Raw genomic sequence first — 18103 nt, 5'->3', positions numbered from 1 at the left:
AACATGTAATATTATATTAAAATAGTAACTGATCGAGTATTGCAGCAATAGCGATTAATAATTAGTAGAATAAAAGACATATTGAAAAACAATGAATATACATGTACTTAATGAGTGACAACATTGACAAGTATAATACTAGTCAATTGTACATACATGTACATATTATCATCATTACTATAATGACATATTGCTCACATAGATGAAGCATGTTTACTACTAATAGTGTTAGTACTAATGACAGTCTATATTAGGGAGTACATACATTGCTTCACCATCAGTGACACCCACAACACAATTCTTATTAGATACATCAAAGGAATTGACCGAGTGGACATTGCTCTCCGGGATGAGTCTAGTTGCTTCAAAGTTACCCTTAGCAATGGCTGTGTGCGACCAAATATGGTCGTCGTTAGAAGAGGAAGAGACGGCGTGATGAGGGTCTCTGTTGTAGTGTCTTTGTAGTGAAGCCCAGTGCAACAGTGATCCATCTTGGGAGCAGGAAATTAGATTATCAGGATACAGTGAATGGAATCGAGACTCCCAAACTAGAAGGAAAAGGAAGGAGAGAGAGAGAGAGAGAGAGGCAGGAAGAGAGAGAGAGGGAGGGGGACAGAGTGAGGGAGAAATAGAGAGAGAGAGAGAGAGGGAGTACAAAATAAATTAATAAAAGAGAAAGATGAAAGAGTGAGACACCCACACACACACACAGTTTATTGGATGTGTAATACGAGACACATCAATTAGAACATACACATATGTTCATGGCACTAAATCAAATTTAGATAAACAGAATTACTAGCAGTCATGAGAAACAACCATACTGTATAAGGAATGGAGCAATAGTAATCATGGTATGCATAGTACAACAGTGTAATAGTACCATGTGAAAATGGTGTAGTATAGATTAGTAATCAACAAGTGTATTAATAATAATTTTCATACATTAATACACAGCAGTATAATAATATAGTAGATTCAATCTACATTAGATATAGTACTATAACTTGAGTCAATGTTGAAATTATAAGGTACAGAACAGGCTGTAAAGTGGGAGGGTCAATTATGTGATATGCTATACCAACTTCATGAGAACAACACACAACAGTGTTTTGAAAGTGCATTCTAGAGCATAATGGATCTGAGGTGACCTTTACACTACACATGAAGTGACAGTTTTTGGGGGAGACAGTGTATGAAGGAGGGAAGCACCAGAAGGGACCACCTCTGTATAAACACAGAAACTTTCTTATAAAAATAATAAAGCCAGAGACCTTTATCACAAAAATAATAAAGTTAAGAGAGCAATCATAAAAGTAACAGGTGCATGTATATAAGTTGGTATAGCCTGACTGTAAAAAAGTATGAAAAATCCATACATGAAATGGTGACTATAAGATATGGTCTGACCTTCCATTGTGTGACCTTGAAGGAATGATATCGGTATCCTCTCTTGTCTGAGGTCAAGGAATCCAATGGAGCCATTATCACAACCAGCAGTGATCATGTGGGACTGGTTAGGATGATGAGAGAGACAATTAACAGACACCATAGAGCTGGAGCTACTACAAAAATAGACAGTATCATAATAGAAACAATAAATGAAATAATGATGAAATCCTCATAATTATCATAATAAAAGATACATGTACACATGTGTAAAACATAAAGACCATATTATAACTGTATAGTGTTACTAGTGTATATAAGAAAAGCAAATTTATCATGATTGAATAACAAGACATAAAGTTGTGTAGGAGGCTGATTACCACTGCTACCTATCAATATTCAATCAGCCTGTATTGCTAAATAACAGAGTCTGTTATGAGTGGGCAGGTGTCGTTGTGTACATATAAACTGTGATGTGCTTTGATTATATAATTAGAATTTGATTTTGTAGCTATAGTTTTATACACATAATTACATTCTCTAGCGTACGTGTGCGTGTACATACGAAGAAGGTGGCAGTATGTGTGGGAAGGCTGAATGTTTCTATTGCCACTAATTGACTGCATGCCTGAAAATGATGCATCGTAGTCTATAACATGCCAGGAATGTGTAGGCTAGCCATTTGATGTTCATCAATAGCTGTATACGATATGCCTCCTCTATTGTCTCAAGGTTGTTGTAGAGATATGCGGTCGGGGGAAAATGTATACGCGATTACGCGTCTTGTTACAAATAATTGGGCAATGTTGGGAGGATAGTAATACAATACTTGCAATAAAAAAGGCAATGTGGGGTAGAGTAATAAAACACAAGGAGCATTAAATAATTACACAGTACATACTCATTACGTAACAATTTGTCTTACATGCTATGGGAAATATTTTTTTGATATATTTCTCTCGATTTCGTCAGAAGCAGGTGGCGAATCACAACAATTATGGGAATACACATGAACGCAATAGCCCAAAGAATGTTGAAATTGTAAATAAAAAGAATCATTCGAATTTGGCACAAGAATTCTGCATACCATAGGCAGTGTATAGTATTATATGTAGAGACACAAAATATATCAGAGACTTAAGAAGTAACTTTGTAGCACTAATGGTACTCTTTAGAAAAAATGGTCGATCTACACTACTTATTTATAATTTATGATGATGATACAACATCGCAATTATTTGAAGTATTAGTTTGATTAAAAGTAAAAATGACCGATTGAAACAGTAGCCTTTGTTTAACGTAAACACCTGATTTTCATGGAGACAATATTCTTTAACTTAATCAAGCCACAAATGCAGACAATAGTGCACATGAAGACACACAATACGAGCAACAAAATTCAGAGAATGATATTAAAATACGGAAGGGAAGGGTACATTACCCAACTATTAAATAGGAATCACAAGTATGAGAACACACTTGATCATATGCTAATATGATATCCTTGGGGAATGACAATTCTTAGAAATGAGAGAGAGAGAGTTTGTGTAGAGATCATAATAGCCACAAACAATGGGCAGAGTTTGTTTGTGTAGCTGCAGACTAGCAGTTTTATGCTGTTGACAAAGGGAGAGGGAGACAATGAGGGGGCATTGTTTCTAATCATAATAATAATAGGATAATCATAATATGCACAATGTACATACAGGAACAGAGTACTATGACACTATGTAGCTCTCATGAATAAATACATAAATACCATAATACACTTCATTATGCAAAGACAATACACATACACGTATCCTACACATGGACAGAGAAACAAGGAATTACTGGTAATTGTTCTAATCAATAGTAAATGGTATAAGTACAACATTATGAGTATGTGTAGAGGGACATTGGGTAATTATAAAGGAATGGTGTTGTCCCCCCATTCTTGCATTGGGGGACTGATTATATAATTGTTGAGTGGATAAACTTTATTGGCAAAGACTGAAGCTATATTTACATTAAATAATGACAGACATTTGCTTCATTACGTGTGTGTGTGTTTGTGTGTGTGTGTTTGTGTGTGTGTGTGTGTGCAAATATCTCAAGGGTTGACTACATGTACATGTATGTAGAGTGCAGCATATATTAGGATATGTACATGTACATGTACACAAAACAATTTTCACGTGTTAGTACCAAACTGTACTGTATTAGATGTTAACTCAAGAGACAATTTTCACAATCAGTAAGAAAAACAAACGATTTATAAATTAATGATACTAAAGTCCATTTGTGTTCACCTGAGCCCTTGTTTTCTTGCAATAACTTTTGACTTACAAGTTCTATTGTAAAAAATAAACATACCAGTGCATTCCTCTCCTTTTGCAGCATCTATTGTACTACTTAAGAAGCAGCTGTAGCTCTTTAACTCCAAGCTGGTTGTATAACCAATGCAGAAAGTACAGCTATACTTTTCACAATATTAGTGCATTGTGTTAATTATTGGGTGGGGTTTCTAATCACTTCCTGGGCTCAGGTGAATTCAAATGGACTTTAATATTGTACCACTGGGTACTTTAAAAATCAATATTTTGCAGGAACAAGAAATAGTAACTTTGGTATAAAAACAAGACAAGTTAAAATTACTATAGCCACGGGCAAATGTGTTTGTGTGTCAATTTACTAAGAATGCAATAAATAGGAAGTAAATGAATGAATGAATAAACAGACACAGCAACTGTATGTCTGTGTGTGTTGCTGTCCATACCAGGTATCATTAGTAGAATATTTACAATTGCATTTCACTCATGCTTACATGGGGAATGTCTTAGCAGGTGCAGTAGAGCTGGCTCTAAGGTCCCAGAGCTTTAGCTGTCCGCTCAAATTAGCAGCCAAAACCTCGGAATGATAATAACTGATCAAGGATGTGATTGACGTGCTGTCTTTGTCATCTGCAATAAAAGGAATAATGTATTGATATGTAATTGGTAGTAATAGGTGCTGGTATTAGTTATGATTATAGTCATTGGCAACAAGGAAATATGTTGTAACAGCAATAGTACTAACTACAACTAATATTATTAGTAATTAGACAAAGAGTAGCAAATCAATAATATTGTGAGAGTAAATTTTGTATACTAGATTACTAATAATAATCAGGCTCATTACAATGTATCTCAACCCTCCTATAATCATCAAAAATAGGAGAAATTCTCTGATGCTTAAAATGTATAGTTACATTAGAGCTGATTCCAATCAAAACTGAAGTTGCTTCGAAATCTGTACTTCCCTTGTATAATGTTGACTGAACATTTTCAGAATTTTACACAATACATTGATTACTGCTAAACCAGTAATAGGAGTCAATCATAGTAATTCCCCCATCAAACAATTTCCTGTACAAAACCTTGCAGCAATATGATTATTACACAATACCACACAAATTTCATGTTCATGACATTTCTTGCATGACACAAAACAAAATTATATCACTACATATTATATCATAATTATGGACTAGCAAAAGTCTCTCTACTCTACTATAAACTGTACTATAAATGGAAAATGTACAGTGACTAATTACTATTACAGTAGTACAAGTAAACACTAACTCCGGTATTTTTAATTGGGGTTGATTTTGGAGCCATTTTCATGGGCACAGGGATTTTTTCAGAAAATGGCCTATTTTTAAAAGTGGCCATAACTTGAAAAATTGAAGTCAGAATTGGCTCAAACTTTCTACACAGCATAAGGACATCAATACATATCAGAAAATGTAATAAAAATTGGGGGTGAGTTTTTAGCCATTTTTCGGAAAAAACCATGGGCTATAGTACAGGGATTTTTTCAGAAAATGGCCTATTTTTAAAAGTGGCCATAACTTGAAAAATTGAAGTCGGAATCAGTTCAAACTTTCTACACAACATAAGGACATCAATATGTATCAGAAAATGTAATAAAAATTGGGGGTGAGTTTTTAGTCATTTTTCGGAAAAAACCATGGGCTATATATAGCACAGGGATTTTTTCAGAAAATGGCCTATTTTTAAAAGTGGCCATAACTTGAAAAATCAATATGCAATATGCATCAATATGCATCAGAAAATGTAATAAAAATTGGAGGTGATTTCAGAGCCCATTTTTGAAAAAACTATATGGACACAATGTGAATGCATGAATGATACAAACACATGTACATCCTTATTAGATGGCATGAACAACATGTATGCATGATGTCAACGTTATTGGCATTCATTACCAAATAGAGTTCAAATATCCACTACAGTGTTGTGCTAATACTTAATTAGGCAGATAAAACTATTATGTAGAAAAGGAAATAAAAAGACAATAGGAATGAATGGAATGTAATTAAACAAAAAGAACGCAAACTAAATAATTGAATATTAACAAAAACAATAAACAAAAAAATATTGCATTAATCCCTTGATATAAAACATAGTAGACATTTACAGAAAGGTTAACTGGATTATTTAATTATACATGTAACACGATCACTACCTCACTTAAGACCAATATACCTTAATCCTACTATTTTTAGCGTCTACTAAATTTAGCTATATTAGCGAGAGAGCTTTAAATCGCTAAATTAAACAGATGCCAAAATAATTATTATTCATTATAATGGTTATTATTTATAGTTAATTTGGTTAAAAATGCTAAAATTAGTAACGCTAAACATGACTTTTGCTGATTTCGCTAAAATTAGTCGACGCAAATAATAGTAGGTTTAAGCTATGCAAAGTCCCACAGTACAATTTATGACAGTAGAATCCTTACCTATAAAGCTCGATGGTGTGGGCTTATCAAGTCTCAGTACAGCAATCCTCCCATCCTCTCCAGCAGTTAGTACAGTGTCATCATTAGTCAGTGAATAGTGAGTTATGCTAGTAACAGGAACTGGACTAGCATTACTGCAGTGAACGCCTTTCCATTCATACGCTGGACACAGAGTCTAGTAACAAAGATATTAGTTTAGTTTCAAAGTCTCACTAAATTATGAATATGTCAACTTTTGTAAATCGCTGAGGGCTATAGCAAGAGCACATACATAATGGTTTGATTGACTTCAAAAAAGGAAACATTACAAAAAATTTTGAAAAATGAATACCGTATAGCGGGTATATTTCATCTGGGAAAATGTTCATTCTAGAAATTTTCGTTCGTTTTATTTTCATTCTGAGCAGCCATTTTACACACATGGCATTGAGGAAACACCCTGAAAATGTTCGTTCCACTAGGAATGAGAACAAAAAGAACGAAATTAAACTCGAACGGAATATACCCGCTATACGGTACATTATATGCAGTCAAAAAGATAACCACCCACACATTTAATTATCTTACGTTATCTTCATTCTTTATTACAGAGACTGAGCCATTGGATAATGCGACCAATAAGTATCTCCTGTCAATAAACAAAAGGTCAGTCACATCGCCAGACACTGAGCAGGAGGAAACCTCATTCGGTTCATTAAATGACCCAGTGCTATCATCAAGACTGTAGTTATACAGACGAACCTTATTAACCTAAACAAAATACAGAAAATGGACTCATTTTCTTTGCAAATATTTTTCCAAAAATGGAATTGGTGAGTTTATATTGGTAGGCAGCCCATGTGCCATATATATAGTATGCAATGAAATGGTGGATTTTATGAAACTTACTCCAGAAATACCAACAAAGATACTTCCTCCTAACCTAGTCTGTAAGGATTACTATGGCCAAGAGTACATAATATCTAATGGCTCATAAGCTTAAAGGCAGGCATTTATGTTAATTGGATTTCAAATTTTGATAATGAAAGATCTAATGGATAGCCCTTAGCCTAGGCTTAGCCCTTACCTTGTCATCATAGCTTCCTGTAACAAACCGAGTCCCTCTCTCTATGCTCTCAACAGGTTCCCATCTTACTTTGCTAGCTTTATGACCAATATACTTCAACACTGGCTCAGACATTGAGATACACACGTGCAGTCTGTCTCAGAATGTCTGGACTGGAGGAGGAGGGAGTAATAAATTGATCTACCAGAACCACATGGCACATAAATTTTAGAGCAACTTTAAAAACTCATTAAAATCTCAAATGACATGTGTACATGTAAGTGCATATACATTATGCATCAGTAAAATTAATGTGTATATTCCATGCATTTATAATGAAGTAACAGTGCTCACTACAGTATTAGCTGTAACAGCCAGAATATAGGCATGCAATGACAGCTGCTTTGCATTTAAATCGCTATTATATTTAATCAAAAAAATTAAAAAATACTTTTTAAAATTAAAATTAGCAAAACGTTTATGAGAGTCAAGGAAGAGTCATCGTGTCTTTAAAAATCTGTTGCTTCTTGACTATTGCACGACTTGAGATTTCATCTTTATTTCAACTTGAATCTACCAAAAAATATTAAGATTTGCTATGAGTATAATAGTTACTGTTAGTACAGTCTTGTTATATTCTTCTTGTAGGTAGTGCTCTTAGCATCACTAGCAGTAGTAGCCACTAGTGATCCCAGGCAGCGCCACGTGGAGGCGGCACTACATTGCTGCCCAACCTGTAATGATAATTAACAATATATTAACACTAACTGAATGGACTTCAACTTTAAGAGGAACTCGGTCTTAACAAAGAAAGGTTAATACATGACAATACTGATGCTACACTGTAAGATCTTTAGTCTTTCAAAAGGGACTTGGTGCTCCATTTCAAAAAATAGACATCTTAACAAAGAAAGGTTAATACATATGACACTATTGATACTATACTGTAAGATCTTTAGTCTTTCAAACAGGGACTTGGTGCTCCATTTCAAAAAATAGACATCTTAACAAAGAAAGGTTAATACATGACACTATTGATACTATACTGTAAGAGCTTTAGTCTTTCAAAAAGGGACTTGGTGCTCTTAACAAAGGAAGGTTAATACATAACAGTATTGATGCTATACTGTAATAGTCTTTCAAACAGGGACTTGGTGCTCCATCTGACACTATACTTTAACTCTTTAGTCTTTTAAACAGGAGCTTCGTGTTCATAAAAAATATTAAAATCGGCATAGATACATGCAATTACAATTTAAAAGAATTATCTTTTAAAAAAAGATTAAAACTAGTATAGTAAATCTCTTGCTTCAGTCTTGAGTATTATTCCTGTTGATATTTTATCTCTATTTCTGCTTGATCCTATCAATGATAATATTAAAATCCTGATGGATACTTATCTTTAGTATTTTATATTCTCCTTGAATGCAGTGCTCTTAGCATCACTAGCAGTAGTAACCACTAGTCATCCCAGGCAGCGCCACGTGGAGGCGAAACTACATTGCTGCCCAAAAATTATAAAAACCTGGGGCCCCAGGTAAAAAAATACTAATAATAAATGATAATAAATAATAATAAATTTAATTATAAAAAAAATAATAATAAAATAATAACAAATCATAACACCTAGATTTATAACCTATACCTACACTATATAACCTGTTTCCTAATTTCTATACTATAACTATACCATCAATTTCTACTATACAATACCTACACCATAACCTAATATAACTATACCTGCTTCCTAATTTCTACTATAATACCTACACTATACCTATAACTACCTTCTAATTTCTACACTATAACCTATATCCTAGGTATAACTAGCTACCTGCTTCCTATAATTTCTATTATACCTACACTACACTATATAACCGTATACCTAACACTATATGTTTCCTAATTTCTACTACTAAACCTACACTATATAACCTGTACCCTTCTAATTTCTACTACTATACCTATGACCTTTAAATGACACAATGATACCTACGTGTATACATGTATACCATAATAACCTTGCTATAAAAGTACATTCTCAAAACTACACTGTCCTACCTACATTGACCCTAACAGAACCAGTAAGGGATTAGGTATTACTAGCTGGAGGCAGTTCCAACTAGCAATACAATAATACAATAACAACTTGCTCCTAAATCTCCTTAATGCTATACTCCAACACACAAGAGGACCTAGCTCTCCAATTTGGACTTGTACAAGGACATCAAAGACTTCAAAAAGACATCAAAGACTTTAAAAACCAAAGACTTGACAAGGACTTGAAACCCATTACCTTTACAGCTCCTATGAATCAAGTAAAAACAAGTTAGCACGTTAATCTCCCAAATATACTCCTTCCCTAGCTCCCTCTCCTCTCTCAATAACCAACTCATGATTTAGTGATATACTGCTGTTCCTCAGCTCCTCCTCTCTCTCTCCCTCCCTCTCTAAGATGCTCTTGTCTTCAGGCTTTCTTCTTTGAATCCCCTACTAGCTGTCCCTCACTCTCTCCCTCCCTCTCTCTCTCTCTCTCTCTGAAAGGCTAATGTCTTCAATAGGCCCAAGGAGCTATAGCTAGAGGAAGGAAGCAGCAATATAATTATATTGAAGTACATGTACTAGACTATTTAATTGTACATGTACTGTACTATTTAATTATTTAAGTGTACATGTACCATCATTAGTTAATTACATGTACTTATTTATTAATTATAGTATTTTAATTACATGTACTATTATTAATTATGAGTACAAGTACAAACTATTTAAGAGGAAAGGTAGCATTGGAGTATTAGAAATAAGAAGGGAAGAAGGGAATTAAGAAAAGAGGAATAAAGGAAAGATAGAAAAGGAGGAGGAGAAGAATAGTTTAGTTCATGATTCGGTAGCTTTTTATTCTCTTGTTAAAAGAACTGATTGTTAGAGCAGGTAGCCTGGAGAATTACTCGAAGAAATGATTGAAGAATGTTGTAGTGTATAGCTGATAAAGTAGACAGATTGTAGAGCTACGGAATCAGCAATTAGATGAAGAATTAATCGATTGAAGAGTGTTGTAAGCTACAGAATCAGCAATTAGATGGAGAATTGGTTGATTGTAGTGTAGAACTGGTAATCCAAATGTTCTTGACAAGCTCTCAGGACAAGGACATGAAGTGAAGGACTGAATTATTTTATGCAAGATGGTGAACAATACTTCCATAAAGATAATGATGTGCAAAAGAAGTTGAAATCTTCTGCCAAGCCTCCCCCTCCCTCTCTTTCTCTCTCAAAAATTGATGATAAGCAATCACACAAATCTCTCAGTTTAACTCTCTGTCTCAATACATTGAAGGCATTCCATTGACTGCTGATAGTTTCATGCAGATATTCTTAATAGATTTAATCATTGTGGTTATTAAATTAAAGCTGAGTTTTAGTTACATGTATAATGCATATACAGGCTCATTACAAGTACTTCAAATTAATTATATTTTACGTCTATTTTGTTACAATACCTCTCTCTTTCTCTCTAAAGGAGGATCTCTTTCTCTCTAAAAAAGAACTTCTCTTTCTCTCAAAAGAAGCTGTAGATTGTAAACGATGATGTTCATTTTCAAGCACGCTCCTTCATACTGGAACACTGGAACATTTCATAGTGGAACACTGGAACACTTCATACTGAAACACTGGAACACTTTACTGGAACACTGGAACACTTCGTATTGAAAGAAGAGAAGCATCTGCTGCCAATCAGCTACAGATAAACAAACAATGAATAGCAAGAAAACAGGAGCCATGCCTGATAATTGTACTAGACACTGCTAATCAGCTCTCCCTAGATCCAATGTTATCACAACCAATGTGACCATGTTTCCCTCCTTAATATTTTAAAGGCTCATATGTCTTGAAATTAAATGGAGGATGCTCATCTGCTCCATTTATGCTCAATGCAAAAAAATATTTCCAAGTTTCATGTTATTTTTACATTCTACTTCGAATTTTTTGTCAGGCTTCAATATCCTAGTGGGCCAATTGGGTATTGCTATTCTCATCACTCATGCAACACATATCACTCATCACACATATTGACAGTTAATTAAAAGCTTTGTTTTATAATTTTAGATTATATAAAAAGCTGAGTTTTAGTTTAAATTAAAGGCTGAGTTTTAGTTACATTACAATTAAGTACTACAAATTATCTACAATTATATCTAGTTTGTTACAATACCCTCTCTCTTTCTCGCCCAAAAAGAATCTCTTTTCTCTATATAAAAAGAATCTCTTTCTCTCTAAAAAGAACTCTCTCTCTCAAAAATTAGTTACTGCTTATCAGCTCTCCCTAGATTCATTGTACAGTACTGTATAGTGGTTTTTTGAGGATGCTCATCTGCTTCATTTATGCTCAATGCACAAAATATTTCCAAAGTTTCATATTAATCTTTTCTTTTTACTTTAAATTTTGAGTCCTGTTTAATATGCTATAAATTAGGCTTTTAGTTTTTCATTTACTGTTAGTCATAATGATGCATTATGAGGAGTAATTATTTCTTAATTTTAAATTTTTGAATTTTAGTCTGATCCCAATACTCTCTTTCCCTCTAAAAAAGCATCCCTTTCTCTCAAAAGAGCTGATTCCATTAGATTTTGAATGATGAGTGATGACTGTATCACTAATTTTAGTTGCTTTCTGCTCTCCAAAATCCTCTCCATAGGGCCTTGTGTAGTCTTCATTTGTGCCCACCTTGTTAACTGCAAAAATGAGTGTAGCATCCAAACGATGGTCAAAGGAAAGCCAGAAGAAGCTTAGTAATATAAATGAAATGGATTGAAGGAAGGCCAGTCCATGTCCCATTATTGTGAGCCATCATGTGATTGTAAATCTGCTACAAGTTCACAAGTAATCCCTCCCCATAATAAAGTATTCTGCCAAACTTTTTCCCTCTCTCTCTCTCTTTTGTAAAATTAATTTTAGCTAAGTTTCAACCCTCTTTCTCTCACTGTCACTCCTCTCTCACTCAATTTAAGGAAAGGTAGCATTAGAGTATTAGAAATAAAAGGAGAATTAAGAAAAGAGGAACGAAGAAAAGACAGAAAGGAAAGAGGAGAAAAGATATCTGACCCTGAGTAATCCTGGAGAAGATCAATGGTAGACAATGAAAGGCTATTATCTTCATTTAAAAATATTACCATTATTACCTACAGCGACAAGAAGGCATGCTGTATTTTGGCAGCTACCTGACCTCTCTTGAACGCTGCAAACAGCAGTCAGTTTTGACTAACTGTTGACTGACCTGACACACACATACATACACTAGATTAGCAATACATGAATAAGTCCTACATCTCGCACACACCAGGCAACATGTCTCCAGTAACATTTGGTAGTTTGACCTTGTGAGCATAAGATGCTGCCAAGAATGGAAAGCTGGTCATTACAGTAGACACTAATGGAGGGTGGGTACAACCCCCCACTAATGCGTTACTGCAACACCCAGCTTTCCATTCTTGACAGCATCTTGCTCACAAGGTCAACAGATATTACTAAACACACATTTCCTAGTGTATGACAGGACAAGCTATACAAGCGTATCAGGCCAGTCGGTAATAACAGGGAATGTACCTACACTACAGGGTTCTTTACATTAATACATACGCGTGATGTTTCGTGTAACCGGCCCCTCCCTAATGGTATTATACGCATGCACATGGGGACATACATATAATGACATGCAAGGATTGTATGAGTGCGTTACTAGCCAGGTCTGGTCGGCCAGCCCAGCTAGCAGTACAACTATTGACTTGCAGCCTTGCTGATTGATCCATGAGAATCCATACCAACGACCCCATCAATCCATGACATGCTACCAGTCCAAGACAGACATCCAGTTTCACGATAATAAAGGACTTCTTAATCCAACTTGACAATTACAGCTCCTGAAATGAAATAAGAGCAAGTTAACATATGCAGTACAATATACACAGAGTACATGATACACACTAAAGAACAGTAGCTACAATACACTATAAAAACAACTAAACAAGAGGCTATGCAGACAAGTGTCTCAAGATGCATCAAAGGCAAATCCTCACTTGTTTCCTCTTCACTTGTCGAATCTTTCTCGTTAGATGTATCTGGCCCATTTATTCCATTTGTGGGCGTGGCTTCAAAAAATGGCGGGAAACTCAAACATCAGGTAAGTTTGTGGCTGGGCGTTAGCCTGAGACTGCTAACCTGTATGGGAAAAAATGAGTAAAAATAATAATGAGAATTAAAATGAGCTAGAAGCAAATGAGGAGGGAGAAAGAGAGGCTACTAACCACAGCAGAAAGAGGTCATAATCTCCTGTGACCTTTAGAAAAGGCAGGGACTAAAAACTAACTGCTGTTAACCTGTATAAAAAAGAAAGATATAAAATAAGGAAATCATGTGGTTGAAAGAGAGGAGAGAGAGAGAGAGGAAGGAGAGAGGCTGTGGCCATGACTAACCATAGCAGCCATTGAAGAAAGAGGTCACAACCCACCATAACCTTTTACAGAAAGACTGAAGGAGCTGGCCACTGCTAATAACCTGTAAGGAAAAAAGAAAGGGAGATATCAATGGAGGAATTGCTGAAATAAGAAGGAAAGAAGACAGAAGCAAGCCATGTGGCCATGACTAACTGTAGCAGAGAGAGTCCTTCCTTTCCCGCCCAAAGAAACGTCAGAAATGAGTAGAAGAGGAAGTGTGGCTCCCTATATAGCCACTGGGTTTTGGCGGGAAGAGCCCTGTGTGGATGAATCTGATTGGTCATGAAAAGGTTACACCACGTGGAGACTAGCTATTGCACCACTGACCTCAGGTATTGCCCAATCAGAGGAAAAATAAATTTTAAGGTGTACTAATTAAGTGATGTAGGTGTAGTACTTTTTACAACATTTAAAATCAATTCAAATTTTGATGGGAATCCACTCAAACTTTCTACACAACATAAAAACATGTGTTTGTATTGCCTAGCAAAAATAAAAATAAAATAATCAGCCTCAAGCTCAATTATATCATTCATTATAACAAAATAATACAAATTAAAGGCTACATGAAGAGAGAAATATAACCAGAGGAAAGAGAAGCATCATCTTCCAGGTCAAGCAAAGGTTCAAAATTCTCCTCTAGTGATAACAAAGGCTATTGGAAAAAGAGAATTAATGAATATTAGTCTGAGTATATACACTTAATGTGTGTGCATGTACTAATCTTAAATTATGTAGCTATAGGGGTCTTCGATAACACATCCAATCTTTAAGGACTACATTCTGCCTTTATAAAGCATGCAATAGTAAAAGTCTATTGTGGGTTGTACTATAATGATATTTATTACATGCATTAAGCACAACAATACATGTACAACAGTATCAGGAAATAAGACACACAACATAACATGTACATGTATCAGAAAATGGAGAATTCTCTTGCAGTCATTTTTGGCCAATAACCATTTTGCCCAATTTTTTGCTTTATTTTTAAAATTCTTAAAAAATCAATTTTGATTAGAATTAGCTCAAACTTGCTACACAACATAAGAACATGTATGTGGATTGGGAAAAAATTATAAAAATTTAAAATTTTCTCCTAATCATTTTTGGCAAAATACTGTCAAATTTCGGAGAAACTTTACCACTGATAAGACCCCGTATGAGCACTATATGCCAAAATCCTGTGGTACTGAATATCTCAGATTACCTGTTCAGGTACTGTATTTATGACAGATGTTAATATAATTCTCCTTTATACATCTGCAAGGAGCATAGCCAGTAATACTACAAAGTGGTACACAGTAAAGTGTAGTGTAAGTGCTGGTGCTAAATACCACTGGTGAGTCCAGTCCATGCCTTCAGTGACCTTCAAAACAAAAATATAAAATGCAACAATAATTTTCATCATTTTTTAGACTTAAAGTTTTATTCCTGATCAGTTTGAGCATGCAGAAGATGCTCGTTATTGCGAGCCACTCCTCCCTACCGTCACATGACAACGCACACCCCCATAACGCCTTTTTTGACCGGATATGTCTCCACGCTTCATGATCTCTCTAGTTAATACGAGAGTTAATATGCTCTACTAGTGACCTTTAAAAATAATAAAAGCTGCAAGAGAGAATAGATCGAAGAATAGATACACCTAGCTTCGATAACCTATGTCTGTAACAGCAACTACAATGTCCTCTGAGGTTAACAACCAACCAGTGCAGGCTCCTCTGCAGATGCGGGCCCTTGTCCCCCCTCCCGGAGCTATTCCTAAGCAAGTTAACTTTGTACTCGGAGGAATGGCAGGGTAATCCATAATGAACAATTACTACAGTCTGGGTATGCTTTATTGTTATTATAGTGTTGGTGCTGTATTCTTTACTCAACCACTGGATCTTCTCAAGAACAGGATGCAGATTAGTGGTGAGTATTATTATAAACCAGACTGTACATATAGTTAAGGAATATTGAATCTAGAATGCTTCTCAAAAATTTACCATAGCAACCTGTGCTTATGTTGCCATTCATAAGGTGTTTGTTTCACTTGCTCCTTTTCGTGTTAAGTGGTATTAATAATAATTGTCGATACTTTACAGGTGAAGGTGGTAAAATACGTGACCATAAAACTTCGTTGCATGCTGTCTCAAGAGTTCTAAGGAATGAAGGAATATTTGGACTGTACAATGGGTAAGTATACAGTTTATTTTGTGGCTGCTGTGACTATGATAACTCAAATTAAATCAGGTTATCTGCTGGAATTTTAAGACAAGCTTCATACAGTACATGCAGACTAGGAATATATCAAGCACTTTTTGACAAGTTTACAAGGTTAGCTCATTGCAACTTACACCGTTGAATTGTAGTCAGTTTTATATTAGTATTGAATAATAATTGGTTGGAATGGCAACATTGCTAATTAAGTGTTGTGTTGCCAAATTCAATGCTTTGTTAGCTCGACTTAGTTGGCATTAAGTATTTTGTTGAGCTCAGTTATTATATTTTTATGCCAATTGTTTATGTGCGATCATACTTTGTAGATATTTCTATGCAAAACTCAATGACTTCAAATCCTTTAAACGAATTTAGCACAAAATTAATACTATGCTGTACTTTATACCATGCTGTACTTTATACCATGCCAATGTAGTACAAGTATTATCCAGTACACTACATGTATAATCCTACTATTACTTTCATTATAATCTACACACTATGACTGCCATTGCCAAACATGGAATTCATGAAATCATATATTTCATGTCATGTGCTTTTCTGTGTATACTGTCAAGCTATATATATCATTTCTCTGACCTCTATTATATTAATCATGCTACATGTTCTTCCTGTCCTGTTTTATGTTTACCCTGGATAGATGACTTTATAAGTATATCATGCTTCCTGTGTTATCTCTTATTTGTGGTGTAACAATTTTAATTGATCTCACATGCTCTTTTTTATTATACATGTAGTTCTGATGGTACACCACCAGGAATACTGCAAAAGTTATTGTTAGGTGAGTGAGTGATCATGAGAGAGATAGAGAGTGGGTTCTGAAGCCATTGTAATGTGAAGCATAGTAAACTTTACTATTATGCTTCACTATAAATGCAGCTTTGTATAGCTACTCTCAAGTAATAGATTTATAGTGCAATTACTTTTTTATTATAATTATAGCAAAATTCTTGACCATCTTATAATTCAGCTCTATCTGTTATTTTAATAGGCATGACTGCTGGCGGCTCTGCTGCTATTATTGGCAATCCAACTGAAGTTGCACTCGTTCGAATGACACTGGATGGAAGGTGTGATACTAACACTTGATTGCCTGATTCATTATTATGACACTCTTTATAGACTGCCTGTTGGAGAGAGAAGAGGATATAGCAATGCATTAAATGCAATTTACAGGATTAGCCGAGAGGAAGGAATAAGAACACTCTGGAGGGTATGTGAATCAGTTAATATCAGCATTATTGGGAGGATCTCATGAAAAATGCATGAGAAGTATTGAATTATACTCTTGTTGTTTACATAGGGCTGTGCTCCAACTGTAATGCGTGCTATGGTAGTCAATGCAGCTCAATTGGCCACATATTCGCAGGCAAAACAGTTTCTCCTTTCAACATGTAAGTATGCGGCGTAAAAAGTGTGGAGGTCATGGTTTTTATATTTGCTTGTCTTTTTTAGCTTATTTCGGTGATAACATCAAGTGTCATTTTGTTGCTAGCATGATAAGTGGATTAGTTACGACAGCTACTTCGCTCCCAGTAGACATCACTAAAACGAGGTAAAGAAATCATAATTTTAAAAAATATTCAATTATCTTTGATTAGAATACAAAATATGAAGTATGTTAATGGTGTACCTGAATACAAAGGTGTTCTTGATGTTGTTGTTAAATTGGTCCGTAATGAAGGAATCTTTAGCCTGTGGAAAGGATTCACTCCATATTATGCTCGACTGGGCCCACACACTGTACTGATATTTATATTTTGGGAAAGACTCAAGATACTGTATTATACCAATCTCATGAAGCAGCAGCAAAATTAGTACATGATATATCCTACAATTGCTACTGTACTATTATTGTAATTATTTTTATTTCCAGCAGTGATTATATATATAGGCATCAATTTTAACTTATATCAATCATTTTAAATACATGTATTATTATCATCATTATTATTATCTATTATTATTATTATTATTATTATTATTATTATTATTATTATTATTATTATTGTTATTATTATTATTATTATGAGAATCAGGGCAAGCAGTGACCTTTCTAGGGTAGTTTTGTCTTGAAGTAGCATGTAAAGTAATGGCAAATGTTAATGCATGTTATTGACCCATGAAGTCACTAAAGTTTAAGGTGCAGACTATCATAACTATTAG

At 34.8% G+C, this 18103-nt stretch overlaps 2 protein-coding genes and 2 long non-coding RNA genes across 4 annotated transcripts; 1 reads left to right on the top strand and 3 right to left on the bottom strand.

The window, feature by feature from the left end:
- Positions 1 to 61: 61 nt before the first annotated feature.
- On the bottom strand, positions 62 to 7407 carry LOC105312589 (nucleoporin Nup43-like). Its single transcript, XM_019995879.1, has 6 exons — positions 7244 to 7407; positions 6745 to 6927; positions 6178 to 6352; positions 4196 to 4331; positions 1411 to 1565; positions 62 to 548 (listed from the first exon to the last, which is right to left on the bottom strand). Exons 1-6 carry the CDS (start codon positions 7355 to 7357, stop codon positions 235 to 237), a joined length of 1077 nt encoding a protein of 358 aa, XP_019851438.1. The 5' UTR covers positions 7358 to 7407; the 3' UTR covers positions 62 to 234.
- Positions 7408 to 7625: 218 nt separating this feature from the next.
- LOC109581604 (uncharacterized) lies at positions 7626 to 7948 on the bottom strand. The gene is made up of 2 exons (XR_002184693.1): positions 7838 to 7948; positions 7626 to 7795 (listed from the first exon to the last, which is right to left on the bottom strand). It is a non-coding gene; the product is annotated as an uncharacterized LOC109581604 (long non-coding RNA).
- A 6297-nt stretch (positions 7949 to 14245) lies between these two features.
- On the bottom strand, positions 14246 to 15163 carry LOC109581615 (uncharacterized). Its single transcript, XR_002184698.1, has 2 exons — positions 14922 to 15163; positions 14246 to 14366 (listed from the first exon to the last, which is right to left on the bottom strand). It is a non-coding gene; the product is annotated as an uncharacterized LOC109581615 (long non-coding RNA).
- Positions 15164 to 15246: 83 nt separating this feature from the next.
- On the top strand, positions 15247 to 17854 carry LOC100637416 (mitochondrial 2-oxoglutarate/malate carrier protein-like). Its single transcript, XM_019995878.1, has 10 exons — positions 15247 to 15512; positions 15567 to 15628; positions 15802 to 15892; positions 15950 to 16033; positions 16675 to 16718; positions 16929 to 17007; positions 17060 to 17150; positions 17241 to 17331; positions 17393 to 17492; positions 17539 to 17854. Exons 1-10 carry the CDS (start codon positions 15376 to 15378, stop codon positions 17753 to 17755), a joined length of 996 nt encoding a protein of 331 aa, XP_019851437.1. The 5' UTR covers positions 15247 to 15375; the 3' UTR covers positions 17756 to 17854.
- Positions 17855 to 18103: the final 249 nt, after the last annotated feature.

This window comes from Amphimedon queenslandica, unplaced genomic scaffold (assembly GCF_000090795.2).
Source record: "Amphimedon queenslandica unplaced genomic scaffold, v1.1 AMPQUscaffold_13429, whole genome shotgun sequence".
Taxonomy (NCBI): Eukaryota; Metazoa; Porifera; class Demospongiae; order Haplosclerida; family Niphatidae; genus Amphimedon; species Amphimedon queenslandica.
Note: the sequence above shows the minus strand (reverse complement) of the source record. Positions and strands in the feature narration are given on the sequence as shown.

Excerpts from the sequence above, each read along its gene's own strand:
- LOC105312589 (XM_019995879.1), bottom strand. The coding sequence starts at position 7,357 with ATGTCTGAGCCAGTGTTGAAGTATATTGGTCATAAAGCTAGCAAAGTA. Across the intron at positions 6,353-6,744 it reads TAATAAAGAATGAAGATAAC|ACTCTGTGTCCAGCGTATGA; the intron begins GTAAGATAATTA and ends CTTTGTTACTAG. Across the intron at positions 1,566-4,195 it reads CCTGCTAAGACATTCCCCAT|TAGCTCCAGCTCTATGGTGT; the intron begins GTAAGCATGAGT and ends CTATTTTTGTAG.
- LOC100637416 (XM_019995878.1), top strand. The coding sequence starts at position 15,376 with ATGTCTGTAACAGCAACTACAATGTCCTCTGAGGTTAACAACCAACCA. Across the intron at positions 15,513-15,566 it reads GTACTCGGAGGAATGGCAGG|TGTTGGTGCTGTATTCTTTA; the intron begins GTAATCCATAAT and ends TTGTTATTATAG. Across the intron at positions 17,151-17,240 it reads GAATAAGAACACTCTGGAGG|GGCTGTGCTCCAACTGTAAT; the intron begins GTATGTGAATCA and ends TTGTTTACATAG.